Raw genomic sequence first — 22,473 nt, 5'->3', positions numbered from 1 at the left:
GAATGAGGTTCGGAGTCCAACGTATTTGGGTTCCTGGTTCTAGTTTGAGTCTCAACCACATTTCTGCTCTTGCTTTCATGAGGTATCCCGGATCCTTAAGCGGAATCCTCTACCTTCGTTAGGACACTTGATACCAGAGTATTAACTGAGGTAGACGAGAAACACGAATCAGTGCCCGTATGGGACACAGCCTTGGGGGAGCCCTGGGGAGCCCACAGGGAGGGTCGGTCCGGCCGTGCCCCCTTACCTGCCAGCCCAGGTCACGGAAGCTGACGTACAGCTCGTGCTTCTTGCAGGCCTGCCTCTGGTCAGTGCTGCTGTTTTCTGCAGGGACAAGGAAGCAGAGGACAAAGTGGGGGAGAGGGACAGGAAACACACACACGTGTCCTCAGTCTAAGGCATTGGTGGGAGCACAAACTCAGAAAGCTAGAGGGTGACTGTTCTGACACAAATGCCATTCGAGGACTTGTAGCCTTAAAACTCTCATGTCCAGCCCCAGCAAACGGTCCTACAAGGGAGGTGCCAATGCCCCCTTCCCTCACTCACACAGTCTTAGCTCACAGCACTCTCTGGACCCTTCTGTGGACACTGGTTTCTTTTATACACACATGGTGTGTAGATGCTGACATCTGCCTGGATTCCGTAGGGAATGGAAGCCCATCCACAGCCCACAAGGCCGGCTGCAGGAGGGATCTTCCAAGCAGCCCCACCGAGTGAGGCCAGCTCACCACGCGATGCTCACCCCTCCTAGGGGATGTGAAGGGGCACAGATAGGGCCCGTCAGTCCCCATCAGCACCACCACCAAGAAGAAAGAAGAGGGCAGAAAGTCAAATCCCACCGACTTCCTAGAAAAACACACTACTGAGGTTTCTTTGAGGACTGAAAATTATGCACCAGGGTTTTCCAGAAGTATGTAGGTTTGTAGGCATTGGGGTTAGGAACTGAGCATTAGTAAACATGTAGAAATCTGGTCTCTCTGTGTCACACACACATACACACACACACACACACACACACACACACACACCACAGTTGCCTGTCCACAACTAGCTCCATGAAATGCTCGCAGCCTTGGTCTGTTGGGCCTTGGGTTTCAACACTAAACCAAATATCACAGCTTTGCTTTAAGACAGGGTTGGGAAAATGGGCACTCAGGCTGCTACGTGCCCTTCCGCTGCTCAGGGTAGACACTGCTAATCAACCACATTTTCTTCTCACTGAGCCCTCATATAGCTTCAAATCCTTTACTCAGCGCACCAAGCCGCTGACAATGTTAGTGCAGAAAGGGGAGAAAAGGGACACTCAAGTAGTAGGCCCCAGCCCCCCTAACCCTCCCGTCCTGCCCCACTTATCCCACCAGCCAGCTGGGGAGCTGGAGGCAAGGCTGCTGTTTCATCCGTCTCCACGAGACCCCGTCTGAGCAGCTAACGCGTGCTGGGGCTCAGCGTCCAGCCCCGAGGGTCATCTGGTGAAGATGGCCAATTACCAGGAATCAGGTCCAAATGTGGGTGGGGAGAAGGAAGCGGAAGGGAAGCAACGAACCCAGTCTCTCAACCCCAACCCACACCATGTGAAGCAGTGAAGGCCCTGAGGGTGGGTTACCCTGCAGGAAAGGAAGTTTCACGGCAGGCAGCATGCTACAGCATGTGTCCTTCCAACGTATCAAGTGCTGCCGTGAGACGATTCAACACGTGTGGCCCTACAGCTGGACCGCCAGCTGCCATGTGAGGTAAAGCACTACGAAAGGGCATGAGTGCTCTGTCTCACACACACTCAGGCTGGCTCCCTAAGCCTGCAATGGGATCCAGGACTCGGTATTTTTTCGTATTAAACTTCCAGGCAGGATTTAGATGAACTTCAAATGGGCCAGGAAGTAGACAGGTACAGGAAGGAGGCAGATTCCTGGCAAGGAAGAATAGCTGCCTTGTGAAGTAGTGAGAGTCCCGTCTGGGGGGGTATGTAAATGGAGGCTTGATGAGGGTTTGGCGAGGAGGCAGTGGGAGAAAGCATGTGTCGAATTCTGAGACTTTGAGGTACCCCTGATAGGCTCCAGGACACAGGAGTCTCTGCTGGGATGGAATTTGCCAGCACTTCCTGCCTGGTTGTACGATAAGGCCTCTAACGAGGCTCCCTACTCTGATCCTCCCCGCCTTGCTCCCCACCATTCTCAGAGCAGCCAGGACGATCAGAATGATCGTCTTATCACTCCCATCCCACACCATGGCTTGAAACTCTGCAAAGCCTTCCAAATCTGCTTTGGATGAAGCTCAACCTCAAGATACGCCTCCCAAGAAGACACTTGATCTTGCTCACTTCCCTGGCCCCTCTCCCCTTGTCCCAGCCCCTCACAGGTGCCACGCAACCTCCCATCGTAGGTCTCTCTCGACACCTGCAGGTCCCGCTGCCTGGGGAGCTGGAGTCGACCCAGCCTGGCCTCGTGGGTGCCTGCGCCTCCCACAGCTCTCGGCTGGGAAGTCTGCTCTGAACCCCCTTCCCCAAAGGTGAGTCACCATCCCCCAAGTCTCAGGCCTGTCATGGGTGGCCTGCTCCTGTAGTCCCGAGGACAGACTATGCTGGCTTTCACCATTGAACCCCAGCACAGAGGAGGTTTCCAATGAAATTCAGAGATTTGGGTGCTTTTTGAGGTGGGGGTTCACAGACCCGTTTTAAAAAAGGATGGATGCTCCCGTCAGAACAGAACCCTGCACACATGGAGCTCCATCTGGGGCCCTGCTCCTAAAAACCTCACCAACCACAGCAACCTTCTCCCTCGAAAAAGAAAAGGAACAGAAAGTGCAAAATCGGCTAGGTGAGGCAAAAGAAGGTACCGACAACATGAAGGTATTTGGGGGGGCTGCTTTGCCACTTCACTACTGTTTTCTAAATACTCCCATGTTCCCTTCCGTGCTCCCTCAGACCCACCCCGGCCCAGGAGGCAGGAGAGCTGATGTGCTCAGCTTGGGGCTCCCAGCTCGGCCAGCGAGGCTGGTTCCAGCCTCAGATCTTTACCTATGACCAACCCAGAGCTCTGGAGGAAGCACTCTGGGTGGGAAACACCCACACTTAACAAGTATTAAACTTTGCCACGAGCTTCCAATACTTTTCACTTGAAGAAATAAAGGAAAGATGGGCAAAGTCCCCCCTGTCTCCTCCCCACGCCTAAGCAGCGGCCTCCCTGGAGAAGTTGGTGTGGAGTCTTCCCACGCATGTTTTCAGAGTTCTCTTTCGTTTATTTGCAGCCGTTGTTTTGTCTACTTAGGAACTTACACGACTGGCATCGTGTTATACTCATGTTTTGGTACTTGCGTTTCTGAATAAATTTATGGCTTGGACAAAATGCAGAGGGTGAGCTCTGAGCAGGAAGGGATTTTGTGGGTTTTGCTTCCTGCTGTGTTGGTTCCAGAACCATCTGTGGAGCACATGAGTGGATTTCGAGTCGCTCCCCGCTGGGGCCCGGTGGGACCCTGGGGTCTGTGCTTTGACCTTCCCCCCGCCGCCGGGAGTACCTGCCACGTTGGCCACCCGCAGGGCTTCCTGGTTCTTGGGCGTCTTGGAGCGGTTCTGGCTGCGCTGCTTGCTGCCCGTGGAGCGGGTGCTGCGGAGATGGACCTCGGTGGCTTTGAAGAAGGCCACCATGAAGGGCTGCTTGTTCTGGGGCCCGTGCCGCCCGATCAGGCCTGCCAACTTGGGGTTGATGCTCTGCCCTAGACCGAAAGCAGCCAGAGGCATAGAAGAGAGGTTAGAGGAGAGGCCGCTGGCGGGGATTGCACTCGCGCTCACAGCTCACTCACGCATTCGTTCCCCAGCGCTTCAGCCTGTATTTATTCAGCACTTAACTCTATGCCAGGTCCTGTTAGGAGGTTGGAACACACTGGGGAACCCCAGACAGAAAGCTCTGTCCCTGGGCGTGCGTGCCAGTGGGGCAGGCGGGCAGGAAACACAGACCGCAGGCGTCTCGTGGTGAAAGCACGAAGCAGGGGGAGCGACAGGAGCCGGGCTGAGGTCTGTAGAAGGCCTCCAGCTACTCAGAGTTTCCCTCACATTTCACTGGGCATAGCAGGTCCCACAATCTACCTAATCCCGAGAGGTGGGCGCAGTCCTGCTCGGCGCCAAGGAGGGTGGGGACAGCTGCACACAGCCCTGATGTCTACCATCTTCTGCGGAGGGGCCGTTTGAGCAGGGAACTCGGTGACAGTGAGGGATGGAGCCCCGTGGGGATGTGGGGGGGAGGCAAAAGCCCAGAGGTGGGAGCCAGGGGGGCATGTCCAAGGAGCAGTGCGGAGACTGGCCGGCTGATCAGAGCAGAGATGGGGTGAGAGGGGCAGAGATGAGGGTGAGAGGGGCAGAAGGGGCGAGCAGAGCGATAAGTGGTGGGGGACGGCAGGGCACAAGTAACACGGCCTCTGGGCATCAGCAAGTGCTCCTCCTTACTCTGTTTACCAGGTAAAAGAGCGCACCCCCAAATATACGTTCCCTAGAACCTCAGGATGTGACTTTGCAGATATAATTAGTTAAGATGAGATCATACTGGATTAGGAAGGGCCCTAATCTAATCACTGCTGTCCTTAGAAGAAGGCCGCATGAAGACACACACACACACACACACACACACACACACACACACACGACACCATGGGGAGATGAAGGCCAAGGAACACCAAAATAATGCCAGGAGCCACCAGCAGCTGGAAGAATCAAGGTGGGGGCCTCCAGAGGGTGTGCATTGCTGGGACACCTTGATTTTGGACATCTGGCCTACGGACGGTGAGGGAATAAAGCTTTGTTGTTTTAAGCCCCCCCCCCCAACTTGTGGTCCTTTGTTACTGTAGCCCCAGGTTACTCAGATAGTCTGCATGAGGTGGAAACCACAGGTGTTCAAGCCGAGGAGTGGGCAACTTGAGTTGTTTGCAAAAGACCATCTCAGGCTGCCCCTGGAGACTGGACTGTAGGATCAAGGAAGGAAGCCAGACACCCAGGGGAGGTGACGTGAACAGTCCAGGTACAAGTGACAGGGATTGAACCCAGGCAGCGGGAGCAGAGTTGGCCAGAAATGGCCAGAACCTTGACAGTTCATTTTTAAAATCCATCTTTAGAATTTACTTTATTTTTAATGTTCTGTTTTGAGATAATTACAGAGGAAGATGCAGGGGAAAAAAATACACAGGGAGGCCCCATGTGCCCTTCACCCAGTTTCACCCAGTGGTCAGATAACTGGAGCAAAACATTCAAACCTGAAAAACGATCAATCCTGAATTTATTTTGTGAGGAAAACTGACAGAATTTGCTGAGGGATTGGACATAAAAGGTGTGAGAAAGGGAGGAGTCACATGTGACTTCCTCACTCTGGGCTGGAACACCTGGAAGAAGGGACGGGCCATTTACTGAGGTGGGGAACCCAAGGTGGGGGCCGCGGCAGGGGTAAGCCGGGAGGCCAGGCTGGAAGGCAAAATGCAGTGTGTGCAGCTGTTGTGCAAAATGCCCACCTGACACCCGAGGGAAACTGGCGGGTGGCAATGGAACGTCCCCTGGGCTTGGTTCCTGATCCAGGGCAGAGACAGACTTGGAACTAAGACGCGCTCTGGCCCCGCGCCAGCCTTCTTGGATTCAAGTCCAGCCTCCACTGCTCAACACACAGATGCTCCTCAGAGCAGAGCTTTGCACATCGAAAGTGCTCAATAAATGCCACTTGCAGCAGCGGTCGGGGCCAGTGTGGAGACTGGACGAGCTCACCTGGGGAGAGCGTGCAGGTGGACAAGCAACGTGAGGGCGGAACCCAGGAGCCTGTCTCCACCCTTGAGGGGTCAGGGGCCCCGGGCAGAGGCTGCGCAGGAGTGACCAGAGAGGAAGGAGCTGGAAGAAACTGGAAGCAGCTTGGACCGGAGGAAGGAGGGCACCAAGAGGGTATGGGATCCCAGAGACCGAGGGGAGGAAGTGGGTGGAGCAATCCCGGTGTCCTGTGCTCTGCGCCTGGGTCCAATGTGACGGCTGGAGAACAGGCTGTCGGCTCTGACAACGAGGCCACGGGACAGTATGTATTTAATGTCACGTCTCGTGGTGATAAGTGTTCCAAAGAGAGATAAAAGCAGGAGACAGGACAAAGAAAGCCTTTGTCACTCATGACAGAACAGCTCAGAGAGGATGAGTAAACTGCCCAAGGACACCCAGCTTGGAAGTGAGGGAGCACAATTTGAACCCAGGTCACGCTGTGTAACAACGACAGATATGATGCCCTCAAGTTAGGTCAGAGGGGTCAGAGGCCAGCGAAAGTGGTGCTTCTGGAGGCCCTGGGCCCATGCACATCTGGAATTAACTACACCTGAAGCCCCCCAGACGGGTGGAAGTCAGGAAACCCAGCCTCCTGAGGACCAGACAAGCACCAGGGGGTTCGCTTTGGTTTTTTAACAACGAGCGTTTCAAAGACCAAACTCCCCATCCACTGTTATTTTCCCCTAAATTAACCTCTTTAACATTGGCTCTCCCGCATTCTTTAGCAGGGTTTCCCTGAGTTCACCCATCTATAATTGGAACGATTCTATAAAAGGAACCATTAAAGCTGAGCCCCTAGGATTTGTGTTCCCCCCTGGAAGGCTTTTAGGGCAAAATAAAAATGCCTCGCCTGAAAACCTGAGGCTGCTCCAGATATAGTAATCCATCACTGAGAGCGGTCACCGCACTACTGAGGGCGGGGGTCTGGAAGCTGCTGCAGATATCAGGACAGCCAGGGCTAGGGCTCAGCTAAGAACTGGGTGACAGAGTGGAAAGAAGAGCGTCTGCAGGGGATTTACACCCATATCTGCCGCTGATCAGTCTGCTTGGGCCAAGAGAGGTGAAGATGCCTGCTGGGGCCTCGATTTCCTCATCTGTAAAATGGGGATGATGCCATGCGTCTCACCCTGCCCCCTTTTCTTGGTACCCGACCCAATTTTCATTTCGGCAGCTGGGCCTTTGCTGACCTCACTCTGGCCATCGGGTGGGGCTGGTGGTCTAATACATGGCAACTAATCCTCTGTCTACAGTGATTAGTTCAGGTACAGGCACATGATCTAATTCAGCCAATGAATGGAAGAGAGGTATTCTGAAAATTTCTGGAAAAGAAACTTCCCACTCTAGCACTTAAAAGCAACCTTCTCTCTTCCTAGACAAGACTGCGGAGGAGGGAGAGATGAAGCCCCCAAACCCACCACCACCTAGTGCCAAGTAGATCATGTTTTCAAATGGGGCTGACCTGGTGGGACGTGGTGCCATCACTGAGCCACTGGATCAGACCAGTCCTGAAGCTCACTTCCGGTCCCAACCACCAAGACAAAACCTCCTCCCTTGGCCATTTAGTCTGAGCTGCGACTTGGGGGTTGTTCTTGCCCTTTCCTCACAGGTTTGAGGACTAAAGAATGTGGTGAAGAGTCATCCCGGACCTAACATAGAGCAGGCACTGGGGGGCATGTGCGGATTATTCTCCTTGTATCACCAAGTCTGACAACAGATTAAGGTTTTCAACCTAAAGGCTGAATGACCATAGCAGGCATTTACCTTCAACAAAAGCCAGGAGTATGAAAAACTCCAATGAGGCATCACTGCATCCTCACTAAGATAAGATGTCTAAAACAAAGGCAGACTAGACACAAGTGTTGGGGGGGTGGGGTGATGTGGAGAAAGTGGGATCCTCCCACACTGCTGGTGTAAGTACGAAAACGGGGCAGATACTCTGGAAAACAGTCTGGCAGTTCCTCAAACTGTTAAACAGAGTTCCCATAGGACCAGCAATTCGACTCCTAGGTGTGTACTCAAGAGAACAGGTTCTCACAAAAACCTGTGCATGAATGCTCACGACAGCACTAGTCACAAGTCAGAAGTGGAAACAACGCACATGTCCATCCATCAGCAGGTGAAGAGATACACAGAGCGGTGGCATATTAGTCACCATCAGAGGAAGGCCGTACTGATACCTGCTACATGGCTGAACCTTGAAAACACGACGCTAAGTGAAAGAAACCAGCCACAAAACATCACACAGTGTGTGATGCCATTCGAAGGAACTGTCCAGAACAGGTAAATCCACAGACACAGAGAGTAGGTTAGTGGTTGCCAGGGGCTGGGGGGGAAGGGTGGTGAGTGTTCATGGATAGAAAATTTCCTTTTAGGATGTGAGAAATGTTCTGGCATTAGGTAGTGGGATGATTGCACAACAATGTGAATATACTAAAAATCACCAAATTGCACACTTTAAAAAAGTGAATTTTATGTTAGCTCAATTTTTTTTAAATGCAAAACAACAGGAGTAAGAATTATCTGCCAACCAAACCCTGGGCGATAGTGTTTTGTAGTAAGGATGCCTGGCACTCATTGGCTCTCGATGACCGTTTTCTCAGTGAATGCATGACCCTGTGCCAGCAGATGGAACGCTTACGGCCCACCCAACCCACAGCACAACCCCATGGGCGGACACGTGATCTCACTTTGCAAAGAGAAATAAGGCTCCCATGATTAAGGCCTGGGCAGCTGGTCGGTGGGGAAATCAGGATTCGAACCCATGCCTCCCTCCTGGGCCGCTTCTTGAGCTGCTGCTAAACAGGGTCAAGGTTCCCCAACATGGAGCGGGGACTGCATGTGAACCTGGAGGTCCCGTTGGCCCAGGACCACATCCTGAACAACCAGCAGGATGGGGTGTGGGGGGGGAACAGACAACTTTCTCCCAGCAGCAGGTCTTCTCCCCGCTATGCCTTGAAATGTCAAATATGTCACCACAGTCGTTTGGAAGAACTTGGAATGGAAGATTCTGAAGTGGGTTCATCCCCCTGGCTGCTTCTTGGGGTGGTGGGGGTTACAAAAGCACTACCTGGTGACTGCAAACAGAGCAACACGCAGAGAAGACAGTGGGTCCCCTGGAACTCCTACACAGAGGCTCGATCTGGGGGACCCATCTCCCAGCATGCCCAGGCACCGGGACCAGCTACAGAACCTATAGGGAACCAGTGCAGAATGGAAATGCAGACCCCTTGTCCAAAAGTTATTAAGAATTTCAAGACAGCATCAGCAAAACCATTAAACCAAGCAGGGGGTCCGTGAGGGTCACCCCCGTGAAGCCAGCCAGTCATGCACATGCAGACACACAGAAACACGTGTGTGCACTTCCTCGTAATTGGGATCATGCTGTCACTGCTGTTTCACAAAAACCTGGTTTTTAGGCAGAGTACCGTGGACACCTTTCCACTGAGCTCATCGCCCGCAGCCACGGAAAGGCTCCATATGGAAACTGCTTTGACTCATCCTGGCCTGCAGACGGGCATTGAGGTTGTGTCCCAGGTTTGAACAAATGCCTCACTTATTCCTTTAGTAGTACATTCAACAACTATTTAGGGAGCACCCACTGTGGGCCAGGCGGTGTGCTAGGTGTGGGTACAGTGGTTAGCTGAGGAGCAGACCAGAGAGGGAAGGGACAAGCGGGGACTGGTCAGGGAAGGCTGCTGTGCCATGGGGTTCTGGGGGAGGAGCCGTCCCAGCAGAGGGCACAGCAGATGCCAGGTGCAGGAGATGGGGACATATGTGCTGTGTTTGCCGGACAGAAAGGAGGGCAGTAGTGCCGGAGAGAGGGAAGGGGCAGCAGGGGATGAGGCCGGGTCACAGGAGGGCTATGGGTCGTGTTCTAGGTGTGAAAGCAGCCACAGAGGGTTTGGCAGAGAGCAGTGGCCAGAATTCTGTGGTGAGAGGCCATTGGGCCTGGTGTGTGGGGAACAGATGGCGGCAGGGGTGTGTGGGGAGAGGAAGTCAAGTGGTGGTGCTGAAAAGAGGGCCCTCCTTCCCTCCCTTTCTTCCTTCTTCCCTTCTTTCCTCCCTTCCTCCCTCCTTTCCTCCCTCCATGCCCTCCTCAGGCCCAGCTCAAAAGCTGCTGTCCTTTTCTAACAAACTCAGTGATACAGGGCGGGGATGGTCCCTTCATCCACTGTCCCAGCCAGCACCGGAGAGCATGCATGCGAAGACTGGGCCCAAAGACCGTCATGAGACAGGTGACCAGGAACACAACGGCTTCTGCCTGGCGCTGGGTGTTTGTCTCTGCATGGCTATTGCAGGGTGTGCGGCACGATTCATGGCTGCTCCCCAAAATGTATCCAGACAACACAAATGTCCCCTGGGAGGCAAAATGTCCCAGGTGGACAGTCACAGCTTTCCATCTGTGCTCCCCAAACTAGATGGTCATGCCAAGATAAGTTCATTGCAGCCAAGTCTTTAACTGCAAAACCCAAGACGACGTGGGGCTTTATCAAGACGAGGCCGTGATATTCAGGGCCACGGCATGGGGGAGCGACCAGCCCCTTAAACAACTCATGCCATTAGTCACCGACATTCCTGGCGCAGTTTCCAGGCCAGCGTGGACTCTGCGCCCTGGGGGGTCATCCCTGGAACAAGACAGGCCCAGGCTCTCGCAGATCCCGAGGAGGGGAGGCCCCTCAGAGCAGCCCCTAAGGTAGGGGCTGGACATAGGAACAGTGTGATTACACGTGACAGGAAAGACATTTAAAGCCTGTATGAACATCTGTGGGGATGTTCATACATAAAGACCAGTTCTGTTTTAACGCTCCCCCAAAAGGCCGGGAAAGATTATATTGCAGGAGAGGACAAGTGGTTTGGCTGGGACAGGAATTCCTTCTGATTTTATGATGTTACAAATATACAGGCTTTACTTAGCACGTGCAAGCGTTGGTTTTGATTATTTGTATTTAAATGTCCGGGACAAGTGACAGTGAATAGCGAGCCCAGCCAAATGTGTTTGGCAGAGGAACTGAGGTAGGTGGATTCATTGATCGAGGCAGAAAAAAGAAAAGATATACATCATATTTTAACATAGGTCTGTATCTTTGGGAAAGTTGAAAAAGATTGATATTGTAGCCCAGGGCTAACAGGTTATACACACACACACACACACACACACACACACACACAACCACCTAAAGATTTTCCCAAGAATAGGGTTGCCAGATCTTGCAAATGAACATACAGGATGCCCAATTCAATGTGAATTTCCGATAAATAACGTTTACAATAGGTGGGGCATACTTGCATGAAGCAATTATTTGTAGTTTACCTGAAATTCAAATTTCACTGGGTGGCCTGTATTTCACCTGCCAAGAAGTGTGCCTTAAGATAGGATAGTTAAGTTAGGATAGAAAGATTATAGCTGAGCCCTCCGCAGCCAGCAGCACGGTGACAGGGGAGGAGTCTGGCTGATGTGACAGGCACGGAAGCGGGCCCGGGACAAGGAGCTCACTGGCTTCTTCTTTACTAGAGCTCATGGCTTGCGTGTCTGGGGTGTGTTTTGCTTGTTTGATTTTTTTGGCTTTTTAAATTTTTCGTTTCTTTGTGAGCTCTTTTTGGTATACTGATCTGTAGGTTTTGACACATGTATGGATTCCCATAATTACCACTTCAGTTAGGACGCAGAGCAGCTCCACACGCCAAAGAAACGCCCTTGTGCTGCCATTTATCTCATAGGTCGAAACCCGGGGTGACTCTGCTCCCCAGGGGCCATGTGGTAGTGTCTGAAGACATTTTTGGTTGTCACAACTTGGGGAGAATGCTACTGGCCTTGAGTGGGTGGAGGCCGGAGATGCTGGTAATGTCCTACAGTGACAGGATGGGCCCCACAACAGAGGAAGATCTGGTCCAAAATGTCTGTAGTGCTGAGGTGGAAAAACCCTGCGGGTCACACCTTCACCCCTCCCAGTCTCTGGCAACGACTGACTGGTCTTCCTCTAGCTTTGCGTTTTCCAGGCTTTTCGTATAAATGGACTCCCACAGTCCTTTGCCCCGGCTTATGTCAAGCTGCCTGTGTGTGACTTGCCCACGGTGTGACATATTTCAGCAGTCCGTTCCTTTTTGGTGCTGAGCGCTGTTCCACAGGATGGATGAACGCAGGCTGTGGTGACAGACATCTCAACTGCTTCCCGCTTGGACCACCGTGAATACCAGGAGACGCATCCACAGGGGCCTGTGTGGACCGACGTTTTCATTGCTGTGATCACACCAAAGTGAAGTCCGTCGTGTGGCCTGTTTCCCACAGTCTCTGCACACTCCAGGTGTCCACCTGTTCTCCTTCACCACACCTGCGACCCAAGGAGGCCAGGGCAGCTGCCCGAGCAGGCTCTGCTCCCACTCCAGAGCTGAGTGGAGAAGGTCCAATCCTAGGAGCGTCTGGCGAGGCAGAGTGCCTGGTAGCAGACCCCACTGCCGTGCCCAGCCCCCTGGTCCCTGCTCTCCTCCACCCAAGGAGGCTGCCAATCAGACCCTTCCCAGCCTCACCTGCAGCTCCTTCCAGGATGGATGCTGCAGCCTTCTCAGAAATGTCTTCCTCCCCAAGAAAGACAGGCATAAGAAGAGAACATCCTCCCTCCAGCCCATGTGCTTCCTTCCTCCACGCTTGGGGATGTGGAGCCAGCTGTCTTGCCAACGGGGCTGTGCTGAGGCTCAGGACACATCGCCAACACACGCAACATGGCAGGGCCAGGAGGGAAAAAGGCTTCACTGCAGTTGATACTCTAGCCCTGGGGTCTGCAAACGACAGCCCACAGGCCAAACCCAGGGCAGCGTCTGTTTCTGCAAACAGTTTTCTTGGAACACAGCCCTGTGCACCCATCCACATATTGTCTGTCTGCTTTCACGCTGTTAACGGCAGAGGTGAGCAGTTGACAGAGAACGTCGGACCCACAAAACCTAAGACATTTACTGTCTGGAACATGACAGAAAGTTTGCTGACCTTTTCTCTAACCAACTTTACTTCCACTGACTTCCAGACTTGTAAAGAAAACCATAAATGTCCCCATGAGATAAGGCTTTCTATTTCTATTATTTGCTAACGAAAATAATAGACAGACAGAGTTGGTTCTATCCGTTATTGGTTTTCAACAAAGGAACACCCATTCTGAGTGTAGGCTCTGAGCCTGGCACTGTGCTGAGCCCATTTCATGAGCAGGACTCTTGATCCCATATTTACAGATGAGCAAAGTGAGGTCGCAGGCATGAAGCCATGTCCCCAGGACCCACTGCCGGGAAGGGCAGAGACGGAATCCACACCCTGGTCCAGCTGACTCGAGCCTACGACACCTCTGGGGCCTCCTGGGGTGGGAAGGAAGGGAGCAAAGCCAGGCGGGCGGTGGTGTGGGCACTGGACTCTGGGAAGGACACGGGACTCTGAGGGGAGGACACAGACCAGTGACACGAGCAGAATCAGCAGGCCCAGCCCCGAAGGAGATCCCCAGGGGCAGGCACGGAGCACAGATGGGGCCTCATGGGAAAGAAGGGGAGGCCACCCGCCCACACACAGGGTGGCATCTTGGTTTTCTTGGGGCATCTTTAGTTTCCAGGCCCCGGGCCATCGGCTGCCCCTAGGAGACGCACAGCATAAGAATGTTCCTCATTAATCGTGAAAAACACATTAATTCCAGCCACTTCTCTCGATAGACCAAGGCCCAAGTGACAAGAGACACCAGAGTTAACACTTGTGACATCTGCCTGGCCCCGATTACCCAATCCTGTCCCAGCCATCACAGGCCAGCCCAGCCCTGGAAGGACCGATCCCAGCCTCTGGGTCATCAAGGCCTCTTCTTTTCTCTCTCGCTCTGGCTTCTGGACAAACAGGATGTGAAGCAATCGCAAGGGCGCAGGCACCTTGGAGCCAGCTGCGCTGGGGGTGGGTCGCTCGCCAAGCCCAGCTTTACAGGGCTCGGCTTCCACAGCCGCTGTGGGCGAACGGCTCACCTCCCGGGCCGGTCCCAGCTGCTGTGGCACGAGCATCCCACTTGGACAGCACACGCCCTCAGTCCCTTAAATGCCTTGCAATCCCATCCGATCCCATCTGGATGACTGACAAGAGGGACACGTGTGCTTGCATCCAAGGAGAGAAGCCCGAGGCTCTTTGCACACAGGCATCCAGAATGCACATGTGTGTGACTCCAGAAAGCAGAGATTGGGTGGGGACCAGGAGGTGGGGCCCTCCTGGTCTTGGAGCTCAGGGGATGTCGGGCAGCAGCTGGAGGCCCACCAGGAGGAGGTGTGAGGTGGGGAAATGAGACTGCCAGGTCGTCTTCTGGGATCAGAGAGGCAGGGCTCATGGACGCTGCCCTTGTGAGCCTCTGAATGCTTTCTTCTGTGGACCAGGGAGAGGAGAGGGGTCCTGTAAACTAGGACAAGACGCTGGCGTCCTCATCTTGGGAACAAATGACCAGGTGCCTCGATGGCTGCAGGGAAGAGAGTCTCCAGTGCAAAGCAGTCTTCATCTCCCCCCGGCTTTGGGATGGACGGTGGCACCGGGAACACCGAGCGTAATGATCGGGAGAACGTCCCTCCTGAGCCATCCTCAGAACGCAGAGCTTGTCTTCATGGACTCATCCTTGACCCCCAGCATACGCTCCCTTCACACTCTGCCTCTTCCCAGGAGAATGAGCAATGTGACAGCAAAAGCTTTGTTCTGTCCGGGCCGTACCCCCAGTGCTTACAACAGTCCCTGGTACATCATAGGAACTCACAAGTGTTGGTTGAGTGAATAAATGTGCGTCCAAAACAGACGAAGAGGCTGTTGACTGCAAGAAGCTGGTTTTAACAGCCAGGTGCTGTGGCGGGGAGCGCTCAGCATCGCTCCTCGGCCTGGGATACAGGGCCCAGGGCCAACCTGTCCGTCAGGCACGGTGCCCAGGCCCACGAGGCTTTTAGGGGCCCATGAAAATGTTTTAATGTCTCTTAAAATCAGAAGACAAAACATGAACTGTTTAGGGTCGGAGAAAATGTTTTAATTTTTTAATCCAGCCAGGATTATATTCATCTTTATACCAACGTGGTCATAAAACATAAATTTAATTTTTTTTTTTAATGGAGGGAGGAGCCCACGAGACGGAGGGAGGCAGCCCTGGCCACTTCTGTGTCGCGGGCTCCTTCACTTAGTCCTGAGCGAAGCCCAGCGTCTTCTGGGTTCTTTTTCAAGCTTCCTCCTCCCCGGGAAAGGGGATATGGCAAGAACAGCCAGGCAGCAGCCGGGATGCCGGAGGGTCCAGGGCTCTCTGTCTGTGTGGCCTGGCCGTGTACCCAGCAGGGGCGCGTGAATTACACACTGCCCTGAGTCTGGTCCCCGGTGACCACTTTGTCAGAAGGCTTTCCAGTAAAGAGAGAAGGGCTGGACTCAGAATCCGTGGTGAAGTCCAAGTGTACCCAGAGCTAAGTGACTGTGGTCGCGTTCCTTGGCCTTTTTGACCTCGGTTTCCTCATCTGTAAGACGTTGGCAATAGCAGTGGTGCCACCTGGGCAGGGTCAGTGTGACGATTAAACACATCAACAACAACAACAATAATAACTAACACGCATAAGCGCAGACAGGGCGCCGGGCCCAGGGCTCAGCATTCTGGATGAATTCACTATGGTCTTCCTGCCAACCAGGCACCTCGTCAGACCAGCTGCCCCAGCTCACAGGAGGCTGCCTCAGGGAGCATTGCCGTCTGTGCGGGACCCGCTAGCCTGTCCCACGTCTGGCCCTGCACAGGAGCCGAGAGCCCGGGGCCAGGGCTGCAGCCAGGGCTCAGCTCTCCCCAGCACAGCCTGGACAGCCCCTTGTCAGCTGGCTAGCTGCCCACTCCAGAGGGGCCAGGATGTGTCCGGATCCCTCCGCTCAGGGCGCCCCTCCTTCTCTCCTCTCCCACCTGCCCCTGGGTGGGTTGGGGCGCAGCCTGTGTAGTTGGGAAGGGGAGGGGTTGCCTCTCCTCTCTCTTCTGTACAAAGGGAAAGACAAGCAGACGCCAGCCCTCCTTCCCGCGGAGTCCTGTCCTGGAGATGAGACGGTGCTCCCCAGTTGGCTCTGGATAAGCCACAGGTGCCGGGGAGTTTATGGGCTTCTCCCCCCCGGGGAACACTCCCAGAGCGGAGGCTCAGCTGTGCGGCTCCAAGGGGTACTAACAGGGCCGCAGCTAGAGGAAGCAGGGACAGACACGCTGGGTGGTCTAGGGAGGCATTTGGAGACCAGGTGAGCAGGAGGCTCCTCGTGCCAAACGTAAGGCTTCTGAAGCCCTGTGGTGTCTGTGCCTCCCTGGGATGCAAGCAAGTTCACCCGCGTCATTATCACCAGGTGCTCGTGGGGGGTGAGGAAACTGAGGCCCTGACAGGTGACAGGGCTCCATGTCCCAGCAGCTGCTGAGTGGCGGCAAGATGCTGTGCAAGTCGGAACAAGGCCTGGGTGCCGTTCCCAACTCCGTGCCCCATCTCCTCCCCTGCCTGGTGGGGGGCTGGGAGCTGGGCCTGGGTGCCCCCGCCCAGGGACTCCGCTTGTCCAGGTGCTGTGTGAGGCCACCTTGCTCTTGGAGTTTATGTTAATGTGGTAGGAGGTCCCAGGGCAGGACCAGGCTGTCTCTACAGGCAGCTCAGGGTTGGCACACAGTAGGTGGGCACCAGGCTGCCCAGCAAACGGACCCCAGAAGCTACAGACTCCCCAGCAGACCCCGCTGGTCTTTCCCCAGTGTAGACGTCTAATAGGAAAAGGTTTAGATCCGGAACCTGAAAGGAGCCAGTGAGCCTGCGCAGCGTCTTATTAATGGGGTACCCTAAAACATAAGGCCCAGCTTTGCCAGAGAGTTACCACCAGGCCAGTCCCCAAGTTACCCAGGAGCTTGTGAGACAAGGCAGATTCCCAGCCCCCTCCCTCCCCCCCAGGGACTTGCCCAGTGGGTCTGGGGTGGAGCCCGGGAATCTGTAAGCTCACCGTGCCTCCCTGGGCATTCTGATGGACAGCGTGCTGGAGAACTACCATGGCAGGGGGAGAAAAAAAGAATTTCACAGCCTATGGCCTCAGAAATGCTGGGCTCACTTGCTTCCCAGGTCATCCCCCAAAAGTCTAAACGTTCACATGCCTAACTGGCCCAATTGGCCAGTTGATAAACTTTACCCTTCCCTGAGCCAGGCAACCACACCAAACAGCCTGGGCGCCTGGGCAGGCCAAGTCCCAGGGCGGTGGCGCCCATGCCCAGCCCCCCAGTGCCCACCTGGGAGGGGAGGAGACGGGGCACGGAGTCAGGGGTACAGCGTCTAATCCCTACCCTGACTCTAGGCAGCGTCTTACAATCACCATGCTACACTCCCCGCGGATGGAGAGGGTGCCCGGGCAGGATGTGGGGCCCTGTCACCTGTCAGGAGCCTCAGTTTCCTCCCCGGGCCACAGGATGGTGACGACAGCATCCAGTTCACCGGGTGATGGTGAGGGTTACGGGACACAGACAGGCAGCACTTAATGTGAGCTGAGAAGAGCCAGTGCATTTTAGGTGGTGAAGCTCTTCGCTGGCATGAGCCCATCTAATCCTTCACAACCATCCGGGAGGTGGAAACTATTAGTAACCCCCTTTTCCAGGTGGGGACATGACGTGACTCACCCTGGCTCACGTGGCTAGAAACAGCAGAGCTGGGATTTGAACCTGGGGAGTCCGACTGGCTCCTGAGCCCACGCTCTAACCATCAGGCTGTGCCACCTCGGTAAGAACCTTATCCACAGCCTAGGAGGGAGCAGAAGGTGGAGGCAAAGGGGCACAAAGAGCCTGATTTGGGGGGAGAAAGATGATGGCAAACCTGACACTGAAGGGAACTGAGTTGAGCATCACGTAAGAGAAAAACCAAACCTGGGCCACCTAAGCCAGCGGGGCAGACAGGACAGAGAAGCGCAGGACCCACTGGGGTCAAGGTGGGAGGTCTAGCCGATGCCTACCAGTCCAGGGGAACGGTCAGTCTGAAAAAAGGACTCATGTCTGTGTTCGCCTCACTTCTATACCGTGTCCCCAACAAGTGGCACAGGGTTTCCAAGGAAAAAGAAGAGTTGAATGACTACTGCCAAGTAAGTTTGGAATTCCTTGTGCTGTATTCCCCATCAGCAGATTTACAACGGACAGCAGCAAAATAAAAGCTCTGATAAGTCCTGCAGAGACCCATCCTCGTGCTTCTCACACTTAACCAATGATGATCCCCTTCCCTTTTCCCTGGGACCCCACTGACGCTTCACGGAACACAGTTAGGGAAATGCTGGTACACAGCAGGGGTTGCAAACTTTTTCTGTAAATAACATTTCTGAAAATAATAAGTATTTTCAGCTTTATGGGCCATAGAGTTTCTATTACAACAACTCACCTTTGCTCTTATACACAAAAGCAGGCCTAGACAATGTAGAAACCAATGAATGTGGCTGTGTGCTAACGAAACTTTATGGACACTGAAGTGGGAATTTCATATAATTTAACATGTCACGAAATAGGCTTCTTTTGATTTTTCTCAATCCTTTAAAAATGCAAAAACTATCCTTAGCTCACAGTCCACTCAAAAACAGCCAGCAGGCCGAATTCTGTCCACTGAGCACAGTTTGCCAACATGATATAGAAAAATCTAGCACCTTCGAGTACCTTCTTGAGGAGGAGGTTAGGGGACCATCAGTACAAAGAAGACTGGCCTGGAAACAAGACAAGTGTGGTCCTCAAGTCTGTGGTTCCCTCCTCTATGGCTCACGGTCTTGGGTGTGTGATTCTGGTTTTCTGCAGCCCAGACAGACCAAAGAGTAGAGACCTTTAATAGGAAGGAAAAGAAGCAAAGCCCAGGAGTGATAACAGCAAAGACTATAAAAACTCAGCTACATTGTCTAACTCCACTTGGCAAAATCCAGCATGGCCACAGTAAAAAGAAAAAAGAAAAAGAAAAAAATGGGAAACTTTGCAGCTCAAATCACAAAGGGCCAAGTGCCCCTAAAAGATAAAGATGAAAAAGACCCACATCTGATCAGAACAGTGGGTAGAGGGTGTGAACAGACAGGTACACGGGGAAGAAACTGCCAAGAGTGCACCTGCGGAAGGGCCCAGCCTCACACATTAGAGAGAAAAGCAAAGCAGAAGGACAAGACCTTGTTCACCGTCTATTGGATTAGCAGAACAGGATGAGTTTTTGAAAACTTGTGCTGACAAAGACGGGAGACAGGTGCCCTCGGGAATTGCTGGTGGGGTGCGAATGGAATGATCTTCCATGGAATGGAAGGAGGGCAAATGAACACTACCTCTCAAAAGCATGACTAGACAAGTGTGTTTGCAGGCGTTGAGCCTACAGCTGCACTCCCTGGAGTGGACAGTGACGTGTACACTGAGGTTTTCCACGGCAGCCCTGTTTGTAAGAGCAAAAGACTAGAAAACATCTAGATGTCCTTCCGAGGGGACTGGGTACGTCCCTATTGGTGGTAATAACAACAATACGAGTAACAATAACAACAGCTCTCATTCAGGGAGTGTGGACTATGAGCCAGCTCCTGCTCTCAGCCCTTGCTACCCAAAGCACAGCCCAGGGACCAGTGGCCTCTGCACCACTGAAGGCTGGTTGGAAACGCAGACTCCGAGGCCCCTCCCCAGACCTGCTGAATCAGAATCTGCATTTTAACAAGATGCCTAGGGGGTTCCCATGCGGGTTAAGGCACTGATTTTAAACTCCTTCAGTATTAACTCATTTAATATCTGAACAACCCCATGACGCAGGCCCTCTTACTAACTGTGTGACAAGAAGCCGAGCTCTGAAAGGTAAAGAGTACCACAGTGAGCGAGGGGCAGAACCACACTCATGCCATAGGCGCGCGCGCACACACACACGCACACACACACGTACAAGCCTGTAAATGAAGGGAGGCTCTTTAATGGCCAAAAGACAGTTGTCAGGTGAAAAAAAAGCTGAAGGTGAAGACACTGTTAATACTCTGCCACTATCTGAGGCAGAAAAATACAAAAGGAAGCAGAATCGTCTCTGAAAAGATATCCACTCGCATGAAAACAGCCGTTGCCAGTGGGAGATGGGGGACGTCACAGGGAAACTATTCACTGTTGCACACATCTGTAACTTTTGAATTTTCAGCCATGGAGACACTTTTTGGGTGTTACAAGTGGGAGATGCTAGTGGCATTTGGTGGGTAAAGGCCACAGGGTCACTGTTAAACATCCTACAAGGAACAGGACATCCCAGAATGTCTTGTGTCCTGAGGTGGAGGAGCCTGCAACAGCACGTCTCAGACTGTTAGGTGTTCAGGCATCACCTGGGGCTCTCCTTAGAGCTCAGGTTCTCATGCAGCAGCCCTGAGAGGGGCCAGAGATTCTGCTTTTCTGAGCCCGCTGGTGTGGGACCACACTTTGAGCACCAAGGCCTTACCCAAGCCAGCAGTGATCAACTGTGTAATCATCTTGTGCAAAAGGGCTAGGAGCGGCTTTCAGTTTGGATCAAAGGGCTGAACACCAAGTACCAGTGGGAAGGGGGCCCGGGAAGCCTTTTCTTGATGGAAACAAGCGCGTACACCGCTGAGCTCCTCCATAGGCTCAGGAACACGGGCTGCATCGGAGCCAGCTGGAGAAGTGGCTCACGACTTACCATCCAAGGTCTCCACCGAGAGCTGCAGGCCCAGGTTGTGCCGTGGGTTGACCACCCAGTGGTTGCTGGTGGCCGTGATGTCAAACACCAGCCAGCCCTCCTCCGAGGCCCAGAGGGTGCGGCTGTCAAGCAGGAACAGGTCCGACTCCCTGTAAGAGAGGAGGAGAGAGACGCAGGCTCCAGGTCAGCATGTCACAGCCCAGTCACCAGTCGTCCAGCCAGTGATGGAGATGAGGAGCGTGTGAGGCCGGAGGAGGCCCCCCAACCCCCCAAACATGGCTGCATCCAGGCTGGAGATGCTTAGTAGCTGGGCTGGGGAAAGGGAGTGCACAAGACGTATCTTTACACACAGGCGACAGGGCGCTGCTAGGAGGCAAACTTGCCCTTCAGATTTGTTAGGGGGATGCCTGTGGGACAGAGTCCGGGAAGGCAGGAATTGTACAGCCTCTGTGTTGCTGGAAGTCTCAGGGAACAGAAGTTCATAGCTGCTGGACCACTCGCCATTTGTCAGGCACTGTCCCCAGTGGTCTACACACAGCATCTCATTCAGTTATCACAACCCTAAGCTGTGGGGATATTACCATCTCCATTGAATACGGGGTAAAACCATGACTTGTTCCAGGTCATTGAGCCAGGAAGCTGCCAAGGTGGGGCTTGAGCCCAGGCAATCGGGTACCAGTGCAGACACTCTTCGTCTCCAGGCCACAGAACTTCTTCATAAGCCCATCAGGTGTTAGGAAACTGATGTTATTGACAGAGGTAGCCCTTTAATTCTCTCTTTCTCGGATTTTACAGTAGCAAATTGGGTAAAACCACAATTGGCCTTGTAGTGGATGGAAGATAGATGATGGATGGGTGGATGGGTTTTCATATTCCTAGATAGTCGAATTCTAGTATAACAAGTATCATAATGTCTCTTTCACACTCATAAAAATTCAGTTTCAATAGTTTGAGTCCTTCAGTAGTCAATTAAAATATTTGGGCCCTTGTGTTGTGCCAGGCAATGGGGTACAATGATAAAACAACACCCAATCAGCTCCTGCCCCAGGGAACTGACAATCTGTATCATACCCGGAGTGACCTAATTTCCCTGAGAATTAAGGTCAATTTTCTCTGTTCACACAAAAAAGACATCAGATGTAGCAGCAATTTATTGAGCGCTTACTACGTGCCAGGCCCTGGGTTGAAATGCCTGACCAGCATCACGTCTTTGCTGACTCTGAGTATACCCGTGCCATTGTGCAGAGCTCGAAACTGAGGCTCAGAGAGGCAGAGCTGTTTGCCCGGCTTACACTGCTAGGACCCCGCCCAGGGTACCTGCAAAGCCCAGCTTGGGACCACACGTGAAGACAGTTCTTCTGGACACGACCTTTGCTCAGGTGTAGTTGCCATCATTTCAGAGCCTTTGGCAAATCAAATAGTAAACGCACTGTAATATAACCCACGAAGCCAGGCTGGAGCTGAGGAGCAGACGCCCCCTTTGGAGGAGGCACACATCTCCTACGGGCCCTGCCCCAAGTCTCCCTCCTAAAACTACGGCCAGTCATCCCCATTAGTCTTTCCTGTGTGGCCTGAAGATCTCCATGTTTGTGAGTTTGGCCAAATTGTAGTTCTGTTGCATGCCGTAACACATTGGACATTTACCAGGCACATTAATATGTACAAGACTCATGAGAAGGCACTCAGGGACTAAATCGGTAGTGTTAGCCAGTGTCTTAAATTGACTTTAACTCAGAACCCACTGGAAGTGTAGCGAGAGATTAACCGTCCACTCAGAGAAGCCTACGTAGGGATGGGAAACCAGGCTCAGAAACACACGGGAGCCAAGGGAAGTGTGAGGGTGTAGGCTGTCTCATCACTGTTGTCGAAGGAATACACCTGAGCTGTATTTCCCTCTTGGCATCTCTCCATCCAAAAGTCTGAGGGCAGAGAATCTAATGGGCCTAGTCAAGTCCATGTCCAGCCCTTGGCCGTGGGAGGGCAGGACACTCCACGGAGATGGGCAGTAGCACCAAGACCACAAGGTGGGAACAGGGGTTATCCGCCCCAGGCCCCCCCAAACTCCCTCTACTCAACAACTG

At 53.3% G+C, this 22,473-nt stretch overlaps 1 protein-coding gene across 1 annotated transcript in view; it reads right to left on the bottom strand.

Annotated features, from left to right (window-relative positions):
• Positions 1–22,473, bottom strand: part of BMP7 (bone morphogenetic protein 7) — a 79,107-nt gene that overhangs the window by 6,565 nt on the left and 50,069 nt on the right. The window contains exons 3-5 of the mRNA XM_081033695.1: positions 20,393–20,541; positions 3,508–3,705; positions 248–324 (exon numbers count right to left, since the gene is read on the bottom strand). Of these exons, the coding sequence (XP_080889821.1) occupies positions 248–324; positions 3,508–3,705; positions 20,393–20,541 (424 nt within the window). The remainder of the gene's footprint in view (positions 1–247; positions 325–3,507; positions 3,706–20,392; positions 20,542–22,473) is intronic.

Source organism: Rhinolophus hipposideros (assembly GCF_964194185.1).
Source record: "Rhinolophus hipposideros genome assembly, chromosome: 22".
NCBI lineage: Eukaryota > Metazoa > Chordata > Mammalia > Chiroptera > Rhinolophidae > Rhinolophus > Rhinolophus hipposideros.
This window is presented reverse-complemented; position numbering and strand designations above follow the sequence as displayed.